This window comes from Salmo trutta, chromosome 26 (assembly GCF_901001165.1).
Source record: "Salmo trutta chromosome 26, fSalTru1.1, whole genome shotgun sequence".
Classification (NCBI taxonomy): domain Eukaryota; kingdom Metazoa; phylum Chordata; class Actinopteri; order Salmoniformes; family Salmonidae; genus Salmo; species Salmo trutta.
Genome location: NC_042982.1, coordinates 37,016,417 through 37,043,593, shown reverse-complemented (window position 1 = coordinate 37,043,593; position 27,177 = coordinate 37,016,417). Strand labels below are relative to the sequence as shown.

Below are 27,177 nucleotides of genomic sequence, written 5' to 3'. Positions count from 1 at the left end.
AATGTACTCACGTCGGTAGGCCTACTTGTAAATGTTCTGAAATGCAATTTGTGGAAAACACCATTCTAAAATGGCCACTGCACATGTGAGCGGTTACATGGACAGAGATGGAAATATCCATTACAAATGCAAAAGGAGAGGGGATTTAAAGACGCAACAACTACATTATCAAGGGTTGATAATATGATAATGCATTTGGCTGCTAGACAATGAAGTTGAAAGAAAACCAATAGTGTAGGAGAATGCATAATGAGGAAGTCTTTATAAAAAATAATTGCCTCCACGTTTCTATGGTGGGATTTTAGCTATAGGCTACTCTGAAGCAGAACAGAGTAGCCTATACATACATGGTAGAGAGAGATTACATAATGAAGATGCAGGAAAACATACAACTGAAAACCTTTCCAGAAATTAAAGCTAACTATGACCCTTGACCCTATACCAAATACACAATGATCGCTTAGACAGTCACAATAACAGAGCAGTTATTCAGTACTCATTATCCCTTGGCTCTAGCAGCTGGTGCTAGAGATGGCCAGGAGCTTTTCGGTGACGGCAGGTTTCCCGTCATCACCCTCCTTCCCCCTCTCCTCCTCCCCCAGTGCGGCCAGCAGGTCCCAGGAGCGGGGCAGTAGGCGGTGGCTGAAGGCAAGGGTGGCCAGGCTGGAGGCTAGGGGGATACACACCAGAGACACCAACATCACCAGAGTCCTGAAGGGGAAGTACTGGCGGATGACTCCTCCCTCCTCCCTCCAACCAGGGAACAGGAGGGCCGTTGGAAGCCGGAGGAGAGGCTCTCCACTCAGCAGCCTCAGAGTGACTGCCACAAGGTAACCAGCGGTAGCACCGTAGCCATTAGCACAGCGGCAGTGAAGAACACAGATCAGCTGGGGGAAGACCAGGCAGTAGATGAGGTCTCCACTCATCAGCCAGAAGGCAAACACACTGTCCTCAGCAAACGCCAGGCCTGCACCAGCCAGACCCACCAGCAACACACTGACACGGATCACCCACACACACTCCCTGTCCGACGCCTGAGAGAGAGAGAGAGAGAGGGAGAGAGAGAGAGAGAGAGAGACAGAGACAGACAGACAGACAGACAGACAGACAGACAGACAGACAGACAGACAGACAGACAGACAGACAGACAGACAGACAGACAGACAGACAGACAGACAGACAGACAGACAGACAGACAGACAGACAGACAGACAGACAGACAGACAGACAGACAGACAGAGAGAGACAGACAGAAACACATATATATATAGATATATAGAGAGAGAGAGCGAGATACATATATATAGAGAGAGAGATATAGAGAGATATAGAGAGAGAAAGAGATTATATAGATATAGAGAGAGATATAGAGAGAGAAAGAGATTATATATATATAGAGAGAGATAGAGAGAGAGAGAGATGTATGTATATATATATATATATATATATATAGAGAGAGAGAGAGAGAGAGAGAAAGATAGAGGGTGGGGGGAGTCACATACAGTACATTCAGAAAGTATTCAGACCCATTTACTTTTTCCACATTTTGTTACGTTACAGATTTATTCTAAAATGTATTAAATTATATTTTTTCCTCATCAACCTCCACACAATACCCCATAATGACAAATCAAAAACAGGCTTTTAGAATTTTTTGCTAAATAAAAAATAAAATCCCTTATTTACATAAGTATTCAGACCCTTTGCTATGAGACTCAAAATTGAGCTCAGGTCCATCCTGTTTCCTTTGATCATCCTTGAGATGTTCTACAACTTGATTGGAGTCCACTTCTGGTAAATTCAATTCATTTGACATGATTTGGAAGAGCACACACCTGTCAATATAACATCCCACAGTTGACAGTGCATGTTAGAGCAAAAACCAAGTCATGAGGTCGAAGGAAATTGTCCTTAGAGCTCAGAGACAGGATTGTGTCAAAGGCACAGATCTGGGAAGGGTACCAAAACATTTCTGCAACATTGAAGCGGCCCAAGAACACAGTGGCCTCATAATTCTTCAACGGAAGACGTTTGGAACTAGCTTGGAACTATCAAGACTCTTCCTGTGGAGATGGGAGAACCTTCCAGAAGGACAACCATCTCTGCAGCACTCCACCAATCAGGCCTTTATGGTAATGTGACCAGACTGAAGCCAATCCTCAGTAAAAAGCACATGACAGCCCACTTGGAGTTTGCCAAAAGGCACCTAAAGGGCTCTCAGACCATGAAAAGCAAGATTATCTGCTCTGATGAAACCAAGATTGAACTCTTTGACCTGAATGCCAAGTGTCACGTCTGGAGAAAACCTGGCATCATTCCTACGGTGAAGCATGGTGGTGGCAGCATCGTGTTGTGGGTATGTTTTTCAGCGGCAAAAACTGGGAGACTAGTCAGGATCGAGGGAAAGATGAACGGAGCAAAGTACAGAGAGATCCTTGATGAAAACCTGCTCCAGAGAGCTCAGGACCTCAGACTGGGGCAAAGGTTCAACTACAGGTGTGTCCCCCAAATACAAGCTTGTAGCGTCATACCCAATAAGACTCGAGGCTGTAATCGCTGCCAAAGGTGCTTCGGCTAAGTACTGAGAAAAGGGTCTGATTACTTATGTAAATGTGATATTTCTGTTTTTGCTTTATCATTATGGGGTATTGTGCGTAGATTGATGAGGGGAAAAAAACGATTTAATCCATTTTAGAATAAGGCTGTAACATAACAAAATGTGTAAAAAGTCAAGGGGTCTGAATACTTCCTGAATGCACTGTAACGTGTATACTTTTCTTGATTGACACAACAGCAATTTTCAGAAGTAAATTATTCATACTTTCAGTTAATAGAAAACCCCTGTGTGTACACACACACACACACACACACACACCTGTGCCTTGAGAGTGCCCTTGTAGATGTTGTGAGTGAACATGGATGCGGAGGAGAGGAGGACAGAGTCCATGGAGGACATGACAGCTGCAGCCACGGCCCCGATGCCCACCACAGACACCCAGGGAGGGGTGAGGTAGTGCAGGGCCAGAGGCAGCACCTTGCCTGCCTCCCCACGGGCAAAAGGAGAGGGTAGGCCGTACGCCGTCTGGTTCCAGTCTGTAGGTGTAGACAAGGGAGAGAGAGGAAGGGGTAAAGAGAGGGTTCAGTCCGAAAAGGGGATGGCAGGGAGGAGTGACTGACTGGTTGGATAGCTGACTGGGTAACTGACAGACTGAAGGACTGACATATTGACATATTGACTGATGGACTGACTGATTGACTGACCGACCGACTGACTGACTGATTGACGGACTGACTGGTTGACTGACTTACTGATATATCAACTGACCGACTGACCGACTGACTGACCGACCGACCGACCGACTGATCGACCGACTGACTGACTGGTTGACTGACTGACTGGTTGACTGACTGACTGGTTGACTGACTGACTGGTTGACTGACTTACTGACCGACTGACTGACTGATCGACCGACTGACTGACTGGTTGACTGACTGACTGGTTGACTGACCGACTTGCTGGTTGACTGATTGACGGACTGACTGGTTGACTGACTGACTGACCGACTGACTGGTTGACTGACTTACTGATATATCAACTGACCGACTGACTTACTGACCGACTTGCTGGTTGACTGATTGACGGACTGACTGGTTGACTGGCTGGTTGACTGACTTACTAATTGATCAACTGACCGACTGCCTGGTTGACTGATCAACTGCCTGGTTGACTGACCGACTGACTGGCTGGTTGGCTGGCTGACTGACTGACTGACTGTCTGGGCACCTGTGGAGGCTGCCACTGCTCCTATGATGACCGAGGGTACTCCCATGATGACAACTATTCCAGCTGCAGCGAAGCAGGTGACCTGAGCCTGAGTGGACGATGCTGCAGAGAGGATACGCTGATACAGAGCCTGGTAGGACAGGCCTCCCAATGCCTGCAACACACAGAGACGCACACACAACACACACACGCATCCACATACATAAACACTCCACAAATAGAGGCCGTTAGTCTTAAAGCAGCCATGTGATGCATCGTACTGTAGAGATATATGATGTACTGTGGAGACACAATGTAGTGTAGAGATATGATGTAGTGTAGAGATATGATGTAGTGTAGAGATATGATGTAGTGTAGAGATATGATGTAGTGTAGAGATATGATGTAGTGTAGAGATATGACGTAGTGTAGAGATATGATGTAGTGTAGAAATATATATTTAATCCCATTCCATTTATTCTAATCCAGCCATTACCACGAGCCTGTCATCCCCAGTTAAGGTGCCAACAACCCTCTGTGTCGTCTATAGTTGACATGTTAAAGGACTTTAGTTGTAAATTCTTTACCTCATGTTCGGACTCAAATTTAAAATGTATGGTTCATAACATACATAATACATCATGAAACAATTCATTTTGCTCCTGTGCACATTTGAGGCCATCTTTCAGGACCCTCTTTTACTCATGAGCATCCCTAGTGGAGGTTCCGGACAAAATGGTGGTGTGAAAGATTAGAACTAAACCGTTTCAGAAATGCAGCTTAATCCTAACAACCAATTTCTACCAAAACAAACCCTACACTTACCCTAACTTCTTAACCCTAAACTCTACCCAAAGTCCTCATTTACTGGTTTTTCCCTCCTCACTGAATCAGCAAGCAATCTGATGCACGCGCACAAACACACACGCACACACACACGCGCACAAACACACACGCGCACACACACACACACACACACACACACACACACACACACACACACACACACACACACACACACACACACACACACACACACACACACACACACACACACACACTACAAAAATCTAACCAATAAAAGCAGCTCATCTATCCATTTCCCAGCATGTTCCAACTTCAGTTCGCCCATCAAGGGCGCCTGCTGTGATTGGTTGAAAAAGGCTGCGAGTGTGACCTCCGAGGATGCTGGGTTGAGAACCAGAAAGGGAACGCAGAGCCACTGAAAAACAAAACCACACTATTCATATTGCACTTTACACTGGGCTTTACGTTATACTGCAGAATCAACCTAATATAACCTAGAACTGATGTAATTCATACATCTAATCTACGCTGTGCTTTGACTGAGAAGTGGAAAAGCCTCTCTGTTTCTCTCACCAGAGAGATGAAGATGACGAAGAGTTGTATGATGTCTGTGTAGGCCACAGAGTAGAGCCCTCCCATCAGTGTGTAGGTGATGGCTACTGCTGCAGACAGAACAATGGAGTAGGACGAGGACAAGCCCAGAATCACACTCATCGTCCCTCCTGCAACACACACACACACACACATTTAAAATACATTGTTTGGATGCAGAGTTAATCAATAACCAACCATTAGTTTTGAGGGTTAGGGTCAGAGGCCAGGGGTTACTGACCCAGGGCAGCGAGGATGCAGGCCACCCAGAGCACGTCACTTATCAGTGCGGGAAGCAGCAACGCCATGGTGACCGAGTTTCCATAGCGACGCTGAAACGGGTCCATCATCGTCACGTAGCACTGTGATCTCATTGGCTTAGCAAAAAATAGCCCTGCTGTTGGATACAGAAACAGAAAACTGATAAAAGATACAGTAAGGAAATCCCACATCTTTCTGTGTATACGTGATGCCAAATAACATTTCCCTAAGGAGATAATCAAGTCAGCATCATCAAGTAAGTAAGCCTAAGTAATAAGATGTATGTGTACATCGCTAACTGACATTTTCAACATGTCCCTGATTGAGTCTGTAATACCAACATGTTTCAAGCAGACCACCATACTGCCTGTGCCCAAGAACACCAAGGTAACCTGCCTAAATGACTACCGACCCGTAGCACTCACGTCTGTAGCCATGAAGTGCATTGAAAGGCTGGTCATGGCTCACATCACCACCATTATCCCAGAAACCCCAGACCCACTCCAATTTGCATTCCGCCCAAACAGATCCACAGATGATGCAATCTCTATTGCACTCCACACTACCCTTTCCTACCTGGACAAAAGGAACACTTATGTGAGAATGCTATTCATTGACTACAGCTCAGCGTTCAACACCATAGTACCCTCAAAGCTCATCACTAAGCTAAGGATCCTGGGACTAAAGACCTCCCTCTGCAACTGGATCCTGGACTTCCTGACGGGCCGCCCCCAGGTGGTGAGGGTAGGTAGAAACACAACTGCCACGCTGATCCTCAACACTGGAGCCCCCCAGGGGTGTGTGCTCAGTCCCCTCCTGTACTCCCTGTTCACCCACGACTGCATGGCCAGGCACGACTCCAACACCATCATTAAGTTTGCAGACGACACAACAGTGGTAGGCCTGATCACCGACAACGACGAGACAGCCTATAGGGAGGAGGTCAGAGACCTGCCTGGGTGGTGCCAGAATAACAACCTATCCTTCAACGTAACCAAGACTAAGGAGATGATTGTGGACTACAGGAAAAGGAGGACCGAGCACGCCCCCATTCTCATCGACGGAGCTGCAGTGGAGCAGGTTGAGAGCTTCAAGTTCCTTGGTGTCCACATCACCAACAAACTAGAATGGTCTAAACACATCAAGACAGTCGTGAAGAGGGCACAACAAAGCCTGTTCCCCCTCAGGAAACTAAAAAGATTTGGCATGGGTCCTGAGATCCTCAAAAGGTTCTACAGCTGCAACATTGAGAGTATCCTGACTGGTTGCATCACTGCCTGGTACGGAAATTGCTCGGCCTCCGCCCGCAAGGCACTACAGAGGGTAGTGCGTACGGCCCAGTACATCACTGGGGCTAAGCTGCCTGACATCTAGGACCTCTATACCAGGCGGTGTCAGAGGAAGGCCCTACAAATTGTAATCAAATGGCTACCTGGACTATTTGCATTGTGTGCCCCCCCCCAACCCCTCTTGTACGCTGCTGTTACTCTCTGTTTATCATATATGCATAGCCACTTTAACTATACATTCATGTACATACTACCTCAATTGGCCCGACCAACCAGTGCCCCCGCACATTGGCTAACCGGGCTATCTGCATTGTGTCACACCAGCCGCCACCCACCACCCGCCAACCCCTCTTTTATGCTACTGCTACTCTCTGTTCATCATATATGCATAGTCACTTTAACCATATCTACATATACATACTACCTCAATCAGCCTGACTAACCGGTGTCTGTATGTAGCCTCTCTACTTTTATAGCCTCGATACTGTATATAGCCTCACTACTGTATATAGCCTCGCTACTGTTATTTTTCACTGTCTTTTTACTGTTATTTTTATTTCTTTACTTACCTATTGTTCACCTAACACCTTTTTTGCACTATTAGTTAGAGCCTGTAAGGGAGCATTTCACTGTAAGGTGAAATACCTGTTGTATTCGGCGCATGTGACAAATAAACTTTGACTTGATTTGATTAATGAGCTTCTTTCCTCCTGCCAGCTAATACCTGTGTTAGTGGGTGGTATGTTGCTAATGCTAGCTGCTTGGGTTAGTCTATAGTGTGTAGCTAACGCTAACGCTAATACAAGCTACAGTAGTTTCAAGTTTTAATGTCACATGCACGAGTACAGTGAAATGCCTTTCTTGCAAGCTCCAAACCCAACAATGAACTAATCAATATTAATGTAGCAGCAAAAATAACAAGGTAGAACAAAAACACAAAATAAGAAGAACATGAGAACGTAAGAAGCTATATACAGGGTCAGTTCCAGTACTACAGTCAGGTCCATAAGTATGTGGACAGTGACACTATTTGCATAATTCTGTCTCTGTACGCCGCCACAATGGAATTGAAAGGAAACAGGATGTGCTTTAAGTGTAGACTTTCATCTTTAATTTAAGAGTTTTGTCAAAATTATTGTATGAACCGTGTAGGAATAACAACCATTTCTAGACATAGCACCCCAATTTTAGGGGCTCAAAAGTAATTGGACAAACTAACATAATCATAAATTAAATTGTGAGTTTTAAGACTTGGTTGCAAATCCTTTACGGTCAATGACTGCCTGAAGTCTGGAACCCATAGACATCACCAGATGCTGGGTTTCTTCCCTGGTGATGCTCTGCCAGGCCTTTACTGCAGCTGTCTTCACTTCCTGCTTGTTCGTTGGGCGTTTTGCCTTCAGCAAGGGAAATGCATGCTCAATTGGATTCAGGTCAGGTGATTGACTTGGCCATTGCAGAACATTTCACTTCTTTGCCTCCAAAAAGTATTGGGTTGCTTTCGCAGTATACTTCGGGTCATTGTCCATCTGGACTGTGAAGCACCGTCCAATGAGTTTTGAAGCATTTGGCTGAATCTGAGCAGATAATATAGCCCTAAACACATAATTCATCCTGCTGCTTTTGTCAGCAGTCACATCGTCAATAAATACAAGGGACCCAGTTCCATTGGCAGCCATGCATGCCCACGCCATAACAATACCTCCACCATGCTTCACAGATGAGGTGGTATGCTTCGGATAATGAGCAGTACCTTCCCTTCTCCATACTCTTCTCTTCGCATCATTCTGGTACAAGTTGATCTTTGTCTCATCTGACCATAGGATGTTGTTCCAGAACTGTACAGGCTTTTTTTTAGATGTTTTTTGGCTAACTCTAATCTGGACTTCCTGTTTTTGAGGCTTACCAATGGTTTACATCTTGTGGTAAACCATTTACTCTGGTGAAGCCTTCTCTTGAATGTTGACTTTGACACAGATACGCCTACCTCCTGGAGGGTGTTCTTCATCTGGTCAACTGTTGTGAAGGGGGTTTTCTTCACCAGGAAAATAATTATTCTGTCATCCACCACAGTTGTTTTCTGTGGTCTTCTGGGCCTTTTGGTGTTCCTGAGATCACCAGTGTGTTCTTTCGCTTTAAGAATGTACCAAATAGTTGATTTGGCCACACCTAAAGTTTTTGCTGTCTCTCTGATGGGTTTGTTTTGACTTGTCAGCCTAATGATGTCTTGATTCACTGGCAGTAACAGCTCTTTGGATTTCATATTGAGGTTAACAGCAACATATTCCAAATGCAAAAGCCACACTTGAAATCAACGCTAGACCTTTTCTCTGATTACTTGTAAATGAACTCATGAGGGAATAACATACACCTGGCCATGGAACAGCTGAGCAGCCAATTGTTCAATTACTTTTGGTCCCTTAAAAAGGGAGGGACCACATATAAAAAGTGTTGTAATTCCTACACCGTTTACCCGATTTGAATGTAAATACCCTCAAATTAAAGCTGAAAGTCTGCACTTTCAGCTCATAATCCTTCTTTAATTTCAACTCCAATATGCTGTGGTAGAAATTATAATTTGGTCAATGTCCAAGTATTTATGGACCTGACTGTATATGTACAATGTGCAGGGATACTGGAGCACCTGTGTCCCTGTGTACCTGTGTCCCTGTGTACCTGTGTACCTGTGTGTGTACCTGTGTGTGTACCTGTGTGTGTACCTGTGTGTGTACCTGTGTACCTGTGTATCTGTGTACCTGTGTACCTGTGTACCTGTGTGTGTACCTGTGTGTGTACCTGTGTGTGTACCTGTGTGTGTACCTGTGTGTGTACCTGTGTGTGTACCTGTGTATCTGTGTTAGGGATGGATCTAAATGTACAGAATGGGGACCTGGGGGAAAATAGGGGAGGGGCATGCTTTTCAATTTCAGTCAACTGAAGGGTTTAGTATTTTTTTAAATCTAGTAATTTGTAATTGATGAAATTTCAATATTTCTCAGTGTTTTAGAATTAGTTGCTTATTAGGCTATATATCGATGTGTGCCCGATCCCACCCCTCATCTCTGATTCTCTGCTGGGTGCGCAATATCAAGTGGCCTATAGGCTTTTTAGTGTGGTCTGAATCACATGATCCATAGGCTATAGGCTATTTAGTGTGGTCTCAATCACATGATCCATAGGCTATAGGCTATTTAGTGTGGTCTCAATCACATGATCTATAGGCTATAGGCTATTTAGTGTGGTCTTAATCACATGATCTATAGGCTATTTAGTGTGGTCTCAATCACATGACCCATAGGCCATAGGCTATTTAGTGTGGTCTCAATCACATGATCTATAGGCTATAGGCTATTTAGTGTGGTCTCAATCACATGACCCATAGGCTATAGGCTATTTAGTGTGGTCTCAATCACATGACCCATAGGCTATAGGCTATTTAGTGTGGTCTTAATCACATGATCCATAGGCTATAGGCTATTTAGTGTGGTCTCAATCACATGATCTATAGGCTATAGGCTATTTAGTGTGGTCTCAATCACATGATCTATAGGCTATTTAGTGTGGTCTGAATCACATGACCCATAGGCTATAGGCTATTTAGTGTGGTCTGAATCACATGACCCATAGGCTATAGGCTATTTAGTGTGGTCTCAATCACATGACCAAAAGGCTATAGGCTATTTAGTGTGGTCTCAATCACATGACCCATAGGCTATAGGCTATTTAGTGTGGTCTCAATCACATGATCTATAGGCTATTTAGTGTGGTCTCAATCACATGATCTATAGGCTATTTAGTGTGGTCTCAATCACATGACCCATAGGCTATAGGCTATTTAGTGTGGTCTCAATCACATGATCCATAGGCTATTTAGTGTGGTCTCAATCACATGACCCATAGGCTATAGGCTATTTAGTGTGGTCTCAATCACATGACCCATAGGCTATAGGCTATTTAGTGTGGTCTCAATCACATGACCCATAGGCCATAGGCTATTTAGTGTGGTCTGAATCACATGACCCATAGGCTATAGGCTATTTAGTGTGGTCTCAATCACATGACCCATAGGCTATTTAGTGTGGTCTCAATCACATGACCCATAGGCTATTTAGTGTGGTCTCAATCACATGAACCATAGGCTATAGGCTATTTAGTGTGGTCTCAATCACATGACCCATAGGCTATAGGCTATTTAGTGTGGTCTCAATCACATGACCCATAGGCTATAGGCTATTTAGTGTGGTCTCAATCACATGACCCATAGGATATAGGCTATTTAGTGTGGTCTCAATCACATGACCCATAGGCTATAGGCTATTTAGTGTGGTCTGAATCACATGACCTATAGGCTATTTAGTGTGGTCTCAATCACATGACCCATAGGCTATAGGCTATTTAGTGTGGTCTGAATCACATGACCCATAGGCTATAGGCTATTTAGTGTGGTCTCAATCACATGACCCATAGGCTATAGGCTATTTAGTGTGGTCTCAATCACATGACCCATAGGCTATAGGCTATTTAGTGTGGTCTCAATCACATGATCCATAGGCTATTTAGTGTGGTCTCAATCACGTGACCCATAGGCTATAGGCTATTTAGTGTGGTCTCAATCACATGACCCATAGGCTATAGGCTATTTAGTGTGGTCTCAATCACATGACCCATAGGCTATAGGCTATTTAGTGTGGTCTCAATCACATGACCCACAGGCTATAGGCTATTTAGTGTGGTCTCAATCACATGATCTATAGGCTATAGGCTACGAAGTGCATGCTCGGAGAAGCACAGAGAAAAGTTATATTTCTAGGAAAATGTACTTCCTTCCTGAGTCTTTTGTGCTGCTGGGATGGTGTAAATAAAACTAGGCTGCATTACCCACAGCAATGGATATTCCAACTCTGAGCCCCAGCATGCTCTGCTCTCGTTGATCAAAACCTTTTTGTGTGCTGCCTAACCAATGGCTGTACTGTGTAGGCCTACAGTGGCAGTTCAGGAGGAGAGACAAATCATTCTAACTCCTAACAGTTCTTGATTAGGCCTAGTCCCCAAAAATCTATATATTGTGCACGGACGAGCCTATAGCCTATGTTCTGTTCAGTTTGAGAAGGAGAGCGTGAAGATGAGGAGGAGGACCGGAGGTGAAATTTAATAGCTCGCTACTACTATAAATGATTTGAATAAAAACAGTATATCTCCTGTCCATGATGAATTTATCAGAGTCATTGACCGAACAATAAGCCAGATTCTAGTAATTTATATTCTGCTGAAACTTAAAGTAGCAGCCGTGACACAATCAATCGGAAATGGACTGAAAGTAGATCAACTCATGTAGGCATAATTAATTTCATTTTAATTAGACATTTCTAACAACAAGAGGGCACTGTGTTGGAGCCTATTTCTATCTATTTAAGAAATAAGAGGAAGACCTACCCGTTTGACAGACGAAATTAGGCTATAGGCTGCTATATCCATACATTTCTCTGCCAATTCATTCACCCACCATGCACTCTTTAAATAGCCGTGTCAGTGAAGGGCTGTTAAGTTAAAACAAGAACTCGAATTGAGGGGTATGAGAGGGTATGCCATAGGCCTACCTTTTAACCATTAACTGTCCATTAACTACCCATGAACTGTCCATTAACTACCCATTACTGTCCATTAACTGCACATTAACTGCACATTAACTGCACATTAACTACCCATTGACTGTCCATTAACTACCCATTAACTGCACATTAACTGCACATTAACTACCCATTAACTGCACATTAACTACCCATTAACTGTCCATTAACTACCCATTAACTGCACATTAACTACCCATTAACTGCACATTAACAGTCCATTAACTGTCCATTAACTACCCATTAACTGCACATTAACTACCCATTAACTGCACATTAACTGCACATTAACTGCACATTAACAGTCCATTAACTGTCCATTAACTACCCATTAACTGCACATTAACTACCCATTAACTGCACATTAACTGCACATTAACTGCACATTAACTGCCCATTAACTGCCCATTAACTACCCATTAACTGGCCATTAACTGCACATTAACTACCCATTAACTGCACATTAACTGCACGACAACTGTCCATTAACTGCCCATTAACTACCCATTTACTGTACATTAACTACACATTAACTGCACGTCAACTGTCCATTGACTGTCCATTAACTGCTCATTTGTAAAGTCGTGTCCCCATCCGTCCTTGACTTGTCCTAAATAAGTCTATACAACACACTGTCGGTGTTAGAATCTTAATATCACAAACAGTTATAACCAGTTTAAGGAGGGCATGTCATTTTTGAATTGTCTTCCCTCGGTTACCCCTCCTTCTCCTGGCAGTAGGGCCTGCTCCCGCCTGACAGTCGAATGTGCCGTGAGTGGTGATAATCACCCCCATAATTACCTCATAACTGAACCTAAACTACATTGAAACTAATTTCACACATCTAACAACAGATGAAATAAATGAAGTAAAGTATGGATGGGAGAGAAAAGGGGAGAATGGGTGAGTTAGAAAATGTTACATTTACATAAGTATTCAGACCCTTTAATCAGTACTTTGTTGAAGCACCTTTGGCAGTGATTTTAGCCTCAAGACTTCTTGGTTATGATGCTTGGCACACAAGCTTGGCACACCGGTATTTGGGGAGTTTCTCCCAATCTTCTCCTCAGATGTAATGCGATGCTACTGGTGGCAGAGAAGTCAGGCGCAGGAGAGCGGAAACCGATTTACAACGGTTGTGTTTAATAACCATAAACCACCGTCAACAGAATAATACAATAAATGGGTCAAACAAAACCCGGTAACTACCAGCATACCGTGAACAAGCACTACAACAAACAATTATGGACAAGGACATGGGGGGGAACAGAGGGTTAAATACACAACATGTAATTGATGGAATTGGAACCAGGTGTGATGGAAGACGAGGCAAAACCAATGGAAAATGAAAAGTGGATCGGCGATGTCTAGAAGGTCGGTGAAGTCGAACGCCGAACTCCGCCCAAACAAGGAGAGGGACCAACTTCGGCGGATGTCGTGACAGCAGATATTCTCAAGCTCTGTCAGGTTGGATGGGGAGTGTCACTGCACAGCTATTTTCAGGTCTCTCCAGAGATGTCAAATCAAATTGTATTTGACACATGGGCCTTCCTCTGACATCGCCTAGTATAGAGGTCCTGGATGGCAGGAAGCTTGGTCCCAGTGATGTACTGGGCTGTACGCATTACCCTCTGTAGCGCCTTACGGTCAGATGCCAAACAGTTGCCATACCAGGCGCTGATGCAACCGGTCAGGATGCTCTCGATGGTGCAGCTGTAGACATTTTTGAGAATCTGGGGACCCATGCCAAATCTTTTCAGTCTCCTGAGGGTGCAAAGGTTTTGTTGTGCCCTCTTCACGACTATCTTGGTATGTTTGGACTATGATAGTTTGTTGGTGATGTGGACACAAAGGAACTTGAAACTCTCGACCCGCTCCACTACAGCCCCGTCGATGTGAATGGGGGCGTGTTCAGCCCTCCTTTTCCTGTAGTCCATGACCATGCATACCTCCATTTTGATGACAAAGAAACAGACAAATTCGCCATGGTATCCGACGTATAAATAATATGACTGCTGTCATATCGACACTTATATTCTTCATGTCATTGTTGCTTTTGTGCTGATTTTCATTATTTATCAAGCACACTTGGCGCTTATAATGATGTTTAGGCTATTGATGATTTGACTGCGCATCTTGCTGATCGTGCATCTTGGTGGTTGGTGTATTTTGGTGTATTTGTTTTATTTTGGCGTTATAAAAAGAAGCTGTTACCGTGTTCCAACACATACATTTTTTGTTTCATAGTTGTAACAAAGGCACTCCAAATAGAAATTGATTGAACACTTGAATATTTGTGTTTTTTGTGAGTTTTGATTTTACATATAGCCTACAGTAACATAAACTAAGGAAAATGCTATTGTGTTATGTGAAATAAGATTTGTATTCTAATATTACCTTAGACCTTCATAAACACAACCAAATGATTATTTTTTGCGATAGCATATATGAAATGTATTAATTACACTGTTAGAATGTTGCAGTCAGAATGACTGTTCATTAGCTTGAAGGGGGGTCCCTTGAGGCCCAGTAGTTTTTGTGTTTAAAAGAAAATGGCAAAAATCACATTCACAGCTTAACATTTTTAAGAAAATAAAATGGATCTGATTTGGTTCGTGATGCTTTATGCCAGAAACAAGCTGTAAAGTCCCCGGGAAAGACGTGACGCCGATGCACATGGGGATATGATTGTTTCATTTCTTTGACATTCGAAGGCTGAGCTACAACCTTCTGTAGCCGAGGAGACAAACAATTTGCTTGGGAAGTAATCTCATTCTGTCACTATCAACTGATTAAGCTATTCATTTTCTGTACAGTATAAGATCTTTAAACCCAGACAGCTTTTAGGGAAACACTCATTGTAGCAGTCTCCTGTGGTTCACTCCCTTAGTGTGTTTGGTGAAAAGTGTGTTGCTAATGCTAACAACCTGTGTTAGTGGATGGTATGTTGCTAATGCTAACAACCTGTGTTAGTGGATGGTGTGTTGCTAATGCTAATGCTATCATGTTGTTAATACTAATGCTTGCAACCTGTATGGGTAGACGGCGTGTCGCTTATACTAACTACCTGTGTTAGTGGATGGTGTGTAGCTCATGCTAATGCTAGCAGTGCAGCTGACTGCTTATAAGCTCTCTTCGTACTTCTTACCCAATATGAAGGTGATAAGATAAGCCAGGGGCCCCAAAGCCCAGATGAGACCTTGAGAGGGAGAGTAGACAGCCTCTGCAGTGCCCATGATGTAGCCCCCTCCAACCCACGTCGCTATGACAACAGATACACAGTCGTGAGCACAAACATGCACACACATCTCAATGAACAACACATTCCTGGAAAACGCATATCAGTCACAGTGTAATAATGTCCAGTATTACTGTTTACTCTAAGGTATAACACGCTGTTACATCTTCCCTGACATCTCCAGGCTGAAGCACTGTTTCTGTTACCCACACACACACACACACACACACACACACACACACACACACACACACACACACACACACACACACACACACACACACACACACACGACTCACCTGTCATAGTGAAAACCCCCACCAAAACGTTGATATTGCGTCCTCCTATCATGGTGACTTCACTCTTGCTGCCTACACATTTCTCCTCCTCCTTCTTGGACTTCCTGGAGGCCCAGATCCCTATGGCCAGGATCAGGACATAGAAGACCACCACCGCCACCAGGCCACCAACATCCAGAGCCATCCTGAGTCTATCACACACACATCAAGATATAAGACTTCCACCAGAATCCAGAGCAACGTCAACAACATGCATGTAGCCAACACACACACGAGGGGAAGAGAGCACAGGAGAGGAGAGTTTGTGTTCTGTCTGTCTGTCTGTCTGTCTGTCTGTCTGTCTGTCTGTCTGTCTGTCTGTCTGTCTGTCTGTCACATACGGCAGGTGGAGATGACATGCTCCAGATATAGTCCGGTGTGGCAGAAAGTGATATTCTAAATCCAGTGACACCCCCTGTGTAACAGTATTGTTTCTGTCCCTCTCCTCCGTCCCTCTCCTCCGTCCCTCTCCTCCGTCCCTCTCCTCCGTCCCTCTCCTCCGTCCCTCTCCTTGCCCCAATCTAGACTTTTACACAAACTCTCAAAACAACTACTTCAAGGTCTCAGAGCGAGTGACATCACCAATTGAAAGCCGTGTGGCTCAGTTGATAGAGCATGGTGTTTGCACGCCAGGGTTGTGGGTTCGATTCCCACGGGGGACCAGTATGGAAAACAATGTATGAAATGTATGCATTCACTACTGTAAGTCGCTCTGGATAAGAGTGTCTGCTAAATGTAAAAATGTAAAAAAAAAAAATGTAAAAAATGTAGTCTAGCGCACACCGCTAACTAGCTAGGCATTTCACACAGGTTACACTCACCCCCCTTTGACCTCGTCCTTGTCCACAGCAAACCCAGCAGCTGGGCAGAACCCAACTGAGTGATCCAGGTACGGCACCAATGTAACAGTATTGCTTCCGGCCCTCTCCTTGCCCCAACCTATGCTCAAACCAGGGACCCTTTGAACATATCAACAACTGCGTCAGAGCATCGTTACCTATTGCTCCTGTCAATGCTCCTGTTGGGCAAGAATTATGGAGCCAGATTTTCCTCTCTTCCCCCCAATTCGTGTTTTGACTGGTCATAAAAACTCTGCAGTATTGAGAGTGGAATGTGTGACTGTGGAACACACAGAGAGACTTGTCCAAACTTGAACATAAAATGGTTTAATAATGAAACAATATTTCTGTATTCCAACCAGTTGGAATGGTCCGTGGGCACTTAAAGAACAATCCTGTTGAATTTGTTAAAGATGTGCAATGTAACTAAGGACAGTAGAACAACATAACTGTATATCTGAATGTGTATAATTCTCAGTGATCAGATTCACATCCAAATGTTGGGGAACTGATATGATTAAATATGAAACTATTTGTGAGAAGATGTGATTTTAGCCTTCTAATTGAAAGAACTGTTTTTCATATGAAGTCTTAACCAAGTCAGTGGCCACGCCCATGTGAGCACAGACATTACGACGAAAGGAGGGAACGCCCCTTTTCCCCCGAATGCTTGAATAGCACTCATGACAAAATGTACATTTAGACAAGAAATCGCAGGGACGGGAGTCCTCACGATGAAATGGCTACTACTCTATAGACCCGAGAGCATGGAGTTGTAGCTACATGTTGAAATGGTTGGCAAATTACATACAGACCAGAGGACGTGAGGATGCAGTCCCCATGCATGAAATGGCTAAGAAAACTACAAGACTACACATTCACAGTCTGCAACTGTATATGTTAAATAGTCTAGTAAACTCGACCGAAGACGGGAGGAGAACACTTCCCTATCGAACCATGGTACTCTGAAAGATCCATTCTGGAGGACACTTCCCTATCGAACGACCGAATGGTACTCTGAAAGATCCATTCTGGAGAACACTTCCCTATCGAACCATGGTACTCTGAAAGATCCATTCTGGAGGACACTTCCCTATCCAACGACCCAATGGTTCTCTGAAAGATCCATTCTGGAGAACACTTCCCTATCCAACGATGGTACTCTGAAAGATCCATTCTGGAGGACACTTCCCTATCCAACGACCCAATGGTTCTCTGAAAGATCCATTCTGGAGAACACTTCCCTATCGAACGATGGTACTCTGAAAGATCCATTCTGGAGGACACTTCCCTATCCAACGACTGAATGGTACATCTGACATACCCTTTATAACAGAGCTACAACTACGAAAGACTTTGATCTCTGGTGGACAAACCAGAGACTCTGTCGACTGACTCTCCAGCAGCCGGACTGGCGATTTCAACAGAGAGAATACAAGAAAATAAATATATAAATTGCAATTCCTTTCGTATGAGCGGCTGTTCATTTACAAAGTGTTAGCATTTCAATGAGCCTAGTTATCAACTGTATGTAGTGGGCCCCATTCTGTCTTGCCTGCTCTTTATCTGTCCCCACACCTTTCCATTGTACACCAAGCCGTCATATGGGTTTATTTCACTAGGGACCTTTAATGGTATTGTGTTAGTAACCAATTACCAACTGTTTGTGTTTATGTAATTCTGTGTGATCATTTAGTTAGTAAATAAATAAGCCAATTTGTATATCGCTGATTCATCATTTATGCTAGGGTTCGTGCAGATATCCAAGGATTTTGTGACATTCAGAATAAGACTGATAGAAGGTAAACAATTCATTAATGATTGATTGATGACTGAAATGTAAGATATATATTTATATCTAAGAGTTCATTCAGAAAACGGTAACTCGTTAAATACATTTTTCCGTGGTGTCCCAAGATTACTACTTAATTAATTGTTACATGGGTAATTTAATCATCGTAATAATTAAACATAGTTAATCGATTTGATAAAACAATCGTCATAACATTAATGATAGTCCAAAGACATGACACTCCACAAAACCACACCCCTTGAAGAGCAAGGGAAACAACTACTTTAAGGCCTCTGTGCGAGTGACTTTACCGATTGAAACGCTACTATCGCACACTGCTACCTAGCTACATGGACATCATCCCCCATGCAGCCTCAGCACTGGAACTTTTGGTTTATGCATTCACTATTATACATTCATCATCATACCCAATTACCATGACTAGCAACTGTGAGAGAAAAAAAATGGTATTTCCCCGACTTGTTTGATATTAATTGTTAGCAATTAATACTTAACGAATAGGAAGACATTTCTGTCCTGCTAGTGTGTGTGTGTTTGTATGGTCTCCACAATTCCCTGCAGCTAATCTGGGCATATGGTCACCAGAGAAGGCTTGAGCTGACAAATGAGTTGAAGACTGCATTATATAGACAAGAATGTGTTTTACTAGAGATAGCTTAGGAGTAGAACAATCCCTCATTGTCTCAAAATCATTCTTGCATCTGGGAAACTAAGCCAGGGTGGGGTTAAGACAACAACCCACGTGCAGATAACAACAGGATGAACCCAGAGTGGCTTATGATGGTCCTTAGTCTGCATGAGGGGGTTGGAAAAAACCATGGCTTAGCATTGTTAGTGTCAGCTATATATATAGTTCTCTGCATTTGTGTAAAGGTTAGGTTACTCTGTCCAACACTCAAGGGTGTGGGGTCGACCAGCCTCATTATTGCAATAATTCATCGATATTAAATAAAGATGATTGTTTGAAGAACTGACAAAGTCTCTCTCACTTGATTCGAATATTCCACGACACAACACATCGAATGAATTATCATCATAATCGTGATCATGTCGGTACAAAAAGTAGCCCACATAACATGATGCTGTTGATGTGGTGATAATGACTTCGCACGGTCTCGAACAAGGCCTCTGGTCCAATGAGGCTTCCTGCACTGCCAGCTATCCAAACACAAGGGACATCATTTTACACAAACTCTCAAAACCTTCAGCTTTAAAAATAGGATGGAGACTATGTGGCTAAGAGACTGTAGCCTGTGGAAAAACGTTCAATAGAATAAGTTTACTGTTCCTTAACAGAATAGAGACAGAATAGAGACAGCCTGGCTAAATCAACCTCAAGGTAGCCAGATGCACTACTTGGGGATAGCCTAAACAACAGGTTGTATGTCTTCCAATAAGGCCAACAACAGAGATGTCCAATGGTTTTTGACCTACCAACAAAAAACATCTTATTTTACTCCCCTCAACTGTCAGTGACCCGCGAGAGCACATACAGTTGTAGTCAGATGTTTACATACACCTTAGCCAAATACATTTAAACTCAGTTTTTCACAATTCCTGACATTTAATCCTAGTAAAAAATTCCCTGTTAATTTCACATCTGTTTATTATCCGTTTCACTTGCTTTGGCAATGTAAACATATGTTCCCCCATGCCAATAAAGCCCTTTGAATTGATTTGAAATAGAGCGAGAGGAGGGGGAGAGAGAAAAATAAACCCACCCTGACTCCTGCTCTCGGTAGATGTGACCCGTCTCGCTCAGTCAGAAGCGTTTACGGCGCTCGCGCTCCAAATCAAAGCCATGTCAGGCGGGTCTATTCTCCCAGCATGATCACTGTTTGGCTCTGAAACTTTGTATGATATTCCTCGGAAGGCGACAGTGTGTGTGAGTGAGTGAGTGTGCAGTGCGGGCTCGTGGGAGAAGAGAAATAAGGAAACATAGCTGTGTATGTGTGTGACTCGTGCACGCCCCTTGCATGGGTCACACACAATGGAATTTTCCACTCCACAGATGCATGAAGTCGCGGGTATTTTGTGTAGAGCACAAGTCACCCTGGGAACCAAACACGCACGGTGGGATGAGTTTACAGATAGTTTATAATAAGTCAAATCAAACGTTATCGGTCGCATACACATGTTTAGCAGATGTTATTGCGGGTGTAGCGAAATGCTTGTATTCCTAGATCCAACAGTGCAGTAGTATCTAACAATTCACACTTTGACCTCCTCCTTGTCCACAGCAAACCCAGCAGCTGGGCAGAACCCAACTGAGTGATCCAGGTACGGCACCAATGTAACAGTATTGCTTCCGGCCCTCTCCTTGCCCCAACCTATGTGTAACAGTGTAGATTCCATCCCTCTCTTCGCCCCAACCCGGGCTCGAACCAGGGACCCTTGCACACATCAACAACTGACACCCACCGAAGCATCGTTACCCATCGCGCCACAAGAGCCACGGCCCTTGCAACGCAAGGGGAAACCCTACTTCAAGTCTCAGAGCGAGTGACGTCACTGATTGAAACGCTATTAGCGCGCACCACCGCTAACTAACTAGCCATTTCACATCGGTTACATATGCTCGAACCAGGGACCCTTTGAACATATCTACAACTGCGTCAGAGCATCGTTACCTATTGCTTCTGTCAATGCTCCTGTTGGGCAAGAATTATGGAGCCAGATTTTCCTCTCTTCCCCCCCCAATTCGTTTTATGACTGGTCGTAAAAACTCTGCAGTATTGAGAGTGGAATGTGTGACTGTGGAACACACAGAGAGACTTGTCCAAACTTGAACATAAAACGGTTTAATAATGAAACAATATTTCTGTATTCCAACCAGTTGGAATGGTCCGTGGGCACTTAAAGAACAATCCTGTTGAATTTGTTAAAGATGTGCAATGTAACTAAGGACAGTAGAACAACATAACTGTATATCTGAATGTGTATAATTCTCAGTGATCAGATTCACATCCAAATGTTGGGGAACTGATATGATTAAATATGAAACTATTTGTGAGAAGATGTGATGTTAGCCTTCTAAATGAGAGAACTGTTTTTCATATGAAGTCTTAACCAAGTCAGTGGCCACGCCCATGTGAGCACAGACATTACGACGAAAGGAGGGAACGCCCCTTTTCCCCCGAATGCTTGAATAGCACTCATGACAAAATGTACATTTAGACAAGAAATCGCAGGGACGGGAGTCCTCACGATGAAATGGCTACTACTCTATAGACCCGAGAGCATGGAGTTGTAGCTACATGTTAAAATGGTTGGCAAATTAAATACAGACCTCGTAACATTTTTGACATGCGTTTTTCTGGATATTTTTGTTGTTATTCTGTCTCTCACTGTTCAAATAAACCTACCATTAAAATTATAGACTGATCATTTCTTTGTCAGTGGGCAAACGTACAAAATCAGCAGGGGATCAAATACTTTTTTCCCCTCACTGTATATATATCACACACAGTGCCATGAAAAGGTATTTGCCCCCTTTCTGATTTTCTCTATTTTTGAATGTCAGATCATCCGTCGGCACAGCTTGGTCATGCAGTAAGACAATGATCCAAAACACACAATCAAGTCTACATGAAAATGGCTAAAAAAGCTCAAATTTGAAGTTTTTGAGTGGCCTAGTCAAAGTCCAGACCTAATCCCAATTGAGATGTTGTGGCAGGATTTGAAACTAGCAGTTCATGCTTGAAAACCCACAAATGTCGCCGAGTTAACGCAGATCCGCATGGAAGAGTGGGCCAAAATTCCTCCACAGCGGTGTGAGACTGATCAACAACTACAGGAAGCGTTTGGTTGGAGTCATTACAGCAAAAGGTGGAACAACTAGTAATTGAGTGTAAGGGACTAATTACTTTTTCACACAGGGGCATTGGGTGTTACATAACTTTGTTAATGAAATAAATAAAATAAATATGTAATTGTTGTGATTTTTGTTCACTCAGTTTCCCTTTTTCTAATATTAGGTTTTGGTTGAAGATCTGATAACATTCAGTATAAAATAAATATGCTAAGTATGTATATGTGATGGGATGTATAGACATTTTGGACAGAATGTTCATAGAATATGTAGTATATCTGAAGAATACACAGGATAGAATATGTAGTATATCTGAAGAATACACAGGATAGAATATGTAGTATATCTGAAGAATACACAGGATAGAATATGTAGTATATCTGAAGAATACACAGGATAGAATATGTACAACAACAGTTGAATAGGATGGCCTTGACTAGAAAAGTGCATATACATATGAAATGAGTAAAACAGTAGGTTTAATCTAGAGGTGAAAGAAGCGCACACCTGTTCAGGCGAGGTGCTCGCTAGCGGAGTAGAACACTTGACAAATTAAAGGAGAGCCGCACACACTAGGAGCTCAGATGCAATAATGTAATAACCTAGTATCCAAGCTGTCTTCATCAGGGTATAATGACAGACCAAGCTGTCTTCATCAGGGTATAATGACAGACCAAGCTGTCGTCATCAGGGTATAATGACAGACCAAGCTGTCTTCATCAGGGTATAATGACAGACCAAGCTGTCTTCATCAGGGTATAATGACAGACCAAGCTGTCGTCATCAGGGTATAATGACAGACCAAGCTGTCTTCATCATGGTATAATGACAGACCAAGCTGTCGTCATCAGGGTATAATGACAGACCAAGCTGTCTTCATCAGGGTATAATGACAGACCAAGCTGTCTTCATCAGGGTATAATGACAGACCAAGTTGTCTTCATCAGGGTATAATGACAGACCAAGCTGTCTTCATCAGGGTATAATGACAGACCAAGCTGTCGTCATCAGGGTATAATGACAGACCAAGCTGTCTTCATCAGGGTATAATGACAGACCAAGCTGTCTTCATCAGGGTATAATGACAGACCAAGCTGTCTTCATCAGGGTATAATGACAGACCAAGCTGTCGTCATCAAGGTATAATGACAGACCAAGCTGTCTTCATCAGGGTATAATGACAGACCAAGCTGTCTTCATCAGGGTATAATGACAGACCAAGCTGTCTTCATCAGGGTATAATGACAGACCAAGCTGTCGTCATCAGGGTATAATGACAGACCAAGCTGTCTTCATCAGGGTATAATGACAGACCAAGCTGTCGTCATCAGGGTATAATGACAGACCAAGCTGTCGTCATCAGGGTATAATGACAGACCAAGCTGTCTTCATCAGGGTATAATGACAGACCAAGCTGTCTTCATCAGGGTATAATGACAGACCAAGCTGTCTTCATCAGGGTATAATGACAGACCAAGCTGTCGTCATCAGGGTATAATGACAGACCAAGCTGTCTTCATCAGGGTATAATGACAGACCAAGCTCTCTTCATCAGGGTATAATGACAGACCAAGCTGTCTTCATCAGGGTATAATGACAGACCAAGCTGTCTTCATCAGGGTATAATGACAGACCAAGCTGTCGTCATCAGGGTATAATGACAGACCAAGCTGTCTTCATCAGGGTATAATGACAGACCAAGCTCTCTTCATCAGGGTATAATGACAGACCAAGCTGTCTTCATCAGGGTATAATGACAGACCAAGCTGTCTTCATCAGGGTATAATGACAGACCAAGCTGTCTTCATCAGGGTATAATCACAGACCAAGCTGTCTTCATCAGGGTATAATGACAGACCAAGCTGTCGTCATCAGGGTATAATGACAGACCAAGCTGTCTTCATCAGGGTATAATGACAGACCAAGCTGTCTTCATCAGGGTATAATGACAGACCAAGCTGTCTTCATCAGGGTATAATGACAGACCAAGCTGTCGTCATCAGGGTATAATGACAGACCAAGCTGTCGTCATCAGGGTATAATGACAGACCAAGCTGTCTTCATCAGGGTATAATGCCAGACCAAGCTGTCTTCATCAGGGTATAATGACAGACCAAGCTGTCTTCATCAGGGTATAATGACAGACCAAGCTGTCTTCATCAGGGTATAATGACAGACCAAGCTGTCTTCATCAGGGTATAATGACAGACCAAGCTGTCGTCATCAGGGTATAATGACAGACCAAGCTGTCTTCATCAGGGTATAATGACAGACCAAGCTGTCTTCATCAGGGTATAATGCCAGACCAAGCTGTCTTCATCAGGGTATAATGACAGACACTGCGGGGTGACTAGTTTATATAGTGTCAAAGGACACACACAGGTGTCTGTAATCATGGCCGGGTGTGGCCTGATATCATTGGTTAATTCTCAGATATAAAAATAAGATACCAAAAACATGAATGGATAGCATATGATCATAGATAAAATTTGGCTACAAAGGCCTACAAACATTTACAATCGTTGAAAAATGATTGTAATGAAATGGATAACCCGATTGAAGAGAAACGCACAGCTCTGCAGGGAGCTGTTATTAATGATGTCATATTCAATGAACTGATGAGAACTAACCAAGAGCTCCAGGACAGGTTATCTGCAGAAACCCTGATAAAAGAGGTCCTGCTCCTCCTCTCCATGACAGACGCAGGAGGGATGCCGCTCACTTCTATCCACCCCCGTCTAACCAACGCTCTACAACCAGCGCCAGTTTCTTATCCATCGAGAGACTGGGTCGACGGAAGCGCGGAGGTAGCCGCGGACACGCGCACCGTCGAGATGCCGCACCCGACGGGGTAAGAAGAAACGACTACCAGAGGAAGAGGGGACAGTTCGTCCCAGAACCCACAGGCCTGAGTGTCTTCAATTTATCAAGCAAGATGTTGAGCCCTGCCCATATCTCCTTGTTTAATAAAGGGTTCTCTTTTGTGTCTACAACTCAGTGCAACCATTTCGATGTTATGGTAAACATGGTTACGTTTTTTAGAAACATCCGTTTAAGGGAATACTTATCGTGATATTTTTACTGAACATAGGTTGCTCACCTGAACATACTCCGACTCATTTCAGAAGTAAGAGTAATTTTGCTGCTCCATCCAATCGCAATCACTCTATTAAACCTATTGCAGACCCCTATTGCAGACCCAATCGCAATCACTCTATTAAACCTATTGTTGCTCATCTCCTTAAGAACAAACAGGAGTACATATCTTTCCATAATGTACCTAAGGATGAAAAACAGGCTTTGCCTGATTTACAATCGGATACATCAGTCCATACCCGCCCTGCTGATAAGGGTGGGTCGCTTGTAGACATGGATAGGACGGTTTATGCAAATGAGTGTCAGACAACTGCTTGACAACGCATTTTACAAGAAACTCAGAAGTGACCCTACTTCCCAATTTCAGAACACGATCTTTACTGTCCTAGATGGGTATTAAAGTTCTGGTCAGATAACCAAAAATGAACACAGTTTTTGGCTATTCAACACCCTAAAATTGCTACTTTCTATACTTTGCCGAAATTACACAAGAATGTTACAAAACCTCCAGGGCGCCCTATTGTAGCAGGCAGGGACAGACTGGGAATGAAAAATGGCCCTGGATCTTCTGACTCAGACCGGCCCACCAAAACCCCCCCAGCGATACATCACAACCCACGCCACACTTTATGTTAACAAGATTACCGAACAATATTTATTACAATAACTTTAGTAAAATAGATGTAAAATAGAACAAGGGGAACATGTTGCTCTTAAGAGGAGGCTGGCTAGAAAGAGCACATATTGGCACAATGGGGCTGGCAGCAAGGTGGCAAGAATCTCTGGAACCATCTGACCTGATAAATAAATAATACAGGAGGAAATGTGTTGGTGAAAAGACTGGTGAGTAGGCAAGTCATAGAATAAAATAAACATATCTCCTACCTCCTTAAATTAGCCATTTCTGCCACAGCTCACTTCTCTCAGCAATGCCATTTATAATCAGGTCACTGTCCAGGAACATTAAAACATCTCACTCAGTAGCCATGAGTAGAAAAGCCTCCAGGTGCTGTTGAGAGAGTGCTCCTGAGCCTACTGATGAATTTCAGAGTAGAGAAGCTCCGCTCGCAAGCTACCTGGGTTACTGACAGGGTAAGTAGGAACTTGTAAGCAAGGCCCAGGATGTGGTATGCGTCGGTTAATAGGTTGTACTGACTAAGAATACGGTAGCAACACAGTGGATAGTCCTTGCAAGATGAACCGCTCTTGTTCACCATCTCGTCTTAATTCCCTTCAGGTCCATAATCCTCCATCATCCTGGTTGTGTATTCTTCAAATCCCGATTGTTTTAACCTTGTCCACTGTTCTGCCAGACTCATGAGCTCACTCTGTAAATTGGCCACTGTTGCTCTGCCGTCAAATTTGATCAAACATTTGCTTAGTTCTTTAGGGTTCAGAAGAGCCATGTCGGCATACAAAGTGCCATTACTCAGAAATCGCAGATGGACGCTATCTATACCTGTATCCAGAATTTGATTATGGACACCAATCCTGTATGCACTCTCTACCCCAGTAAATGTCTCATATTGTGCCATCTCTCCATGCATAGTTTTCTTCTTTCTAGACCTTTTCATTGGCAGTGGTCTCTAACTCCAGCTCTGTTTCCTCATCCCGTTCCTGCAACTTCCTGTTGGCCCACTGAACAAATGTGTCTGCATCTGCCTCAAAATCTCTTGCCATTCCTTTCAGCTGCTCCTCTGTAGA

The 27,177-nt window shown here is 43.4% G+C and overlaps 1 protein-coding gene across 3 annotated transcripts; it reads right to left on the bottom strand.

Annotated features, from left to right (window-relative positions):
• Positions 1 to 235: 235 nt before the first annotated feature.
• LOC115163729 (high-affinity choline transporter 1) lies at positions 236 to 26,480 on the bottom strand. Of its 3 annotated transcripts, XM_029715877.1 has the most exons (10): positions 20,288 to 20,495; positions 16,736 to 16,873; positions 15,876 to 16,066; positions 15,487 to 15,600; positions 5,403 to 5,558; positions 5,144 to 5,292; positions 4,839 to 4,985; positions 3,785 to 3,938; positions 2,876 to 3,093; positions 236 to 1,034 (listed from the first exon to the last, which is right to left on the bottom strand). In XM_029715877.1, exons 3-10 carry the CDS (start codon positions 16,057 to 16,059, stop codon positions 513 to 515), a joined length of 1,644 nt encoding a protein of 547 aa, XP_029571737.1. In that variant the 5' UTR covers positions 16,060 to 16,066; positions 16,736 to 16,873; positions 20,288 to 20,495; the 3' UTR covers positions 236 to 512. The 3 variants fall into 3 exon arrangements, with proteins under 3 accessions (XP_029571737.1, XP_029571736.1, XP_029571738.1); XM_029715876.1 differs by lacking the exons at positions 16,736 to 16,873; positions 20,288 to 20,495 and adding an exon at positions 26,359 to 26,480; XM_029715878.1 differs by lacking the exon at positions 16,736 to 16,873 and having other exon boundaries at positions 20,288 to 20,530.
• Between the last annotated feature and the right edge of the window lie 697 nt (positions 26,481 to 27,177).

What these genes read in the sequence shown, in the direction of transcription:
- LOC115163729 (XM_029715876.1), bottom strand. An exon ending in CTGCATCCTCGCTGCCCTGG is followed by an intron (nt 5,293 to 5,402) that starts GTCAGTAACCCC and finishes TGTGTGTTGCAG; the next exon opens with GAGGGACGATGAGTGTGATT. An exon ending in AGCAGTGGCAGCCTCCACAG is followed by an intron (nt 3,094 to 3,784) that starts GTGCCCAGACAG and finishes CTACACCTACAG; the next exon opens with ACTGGAACCAGACGGCGTAC.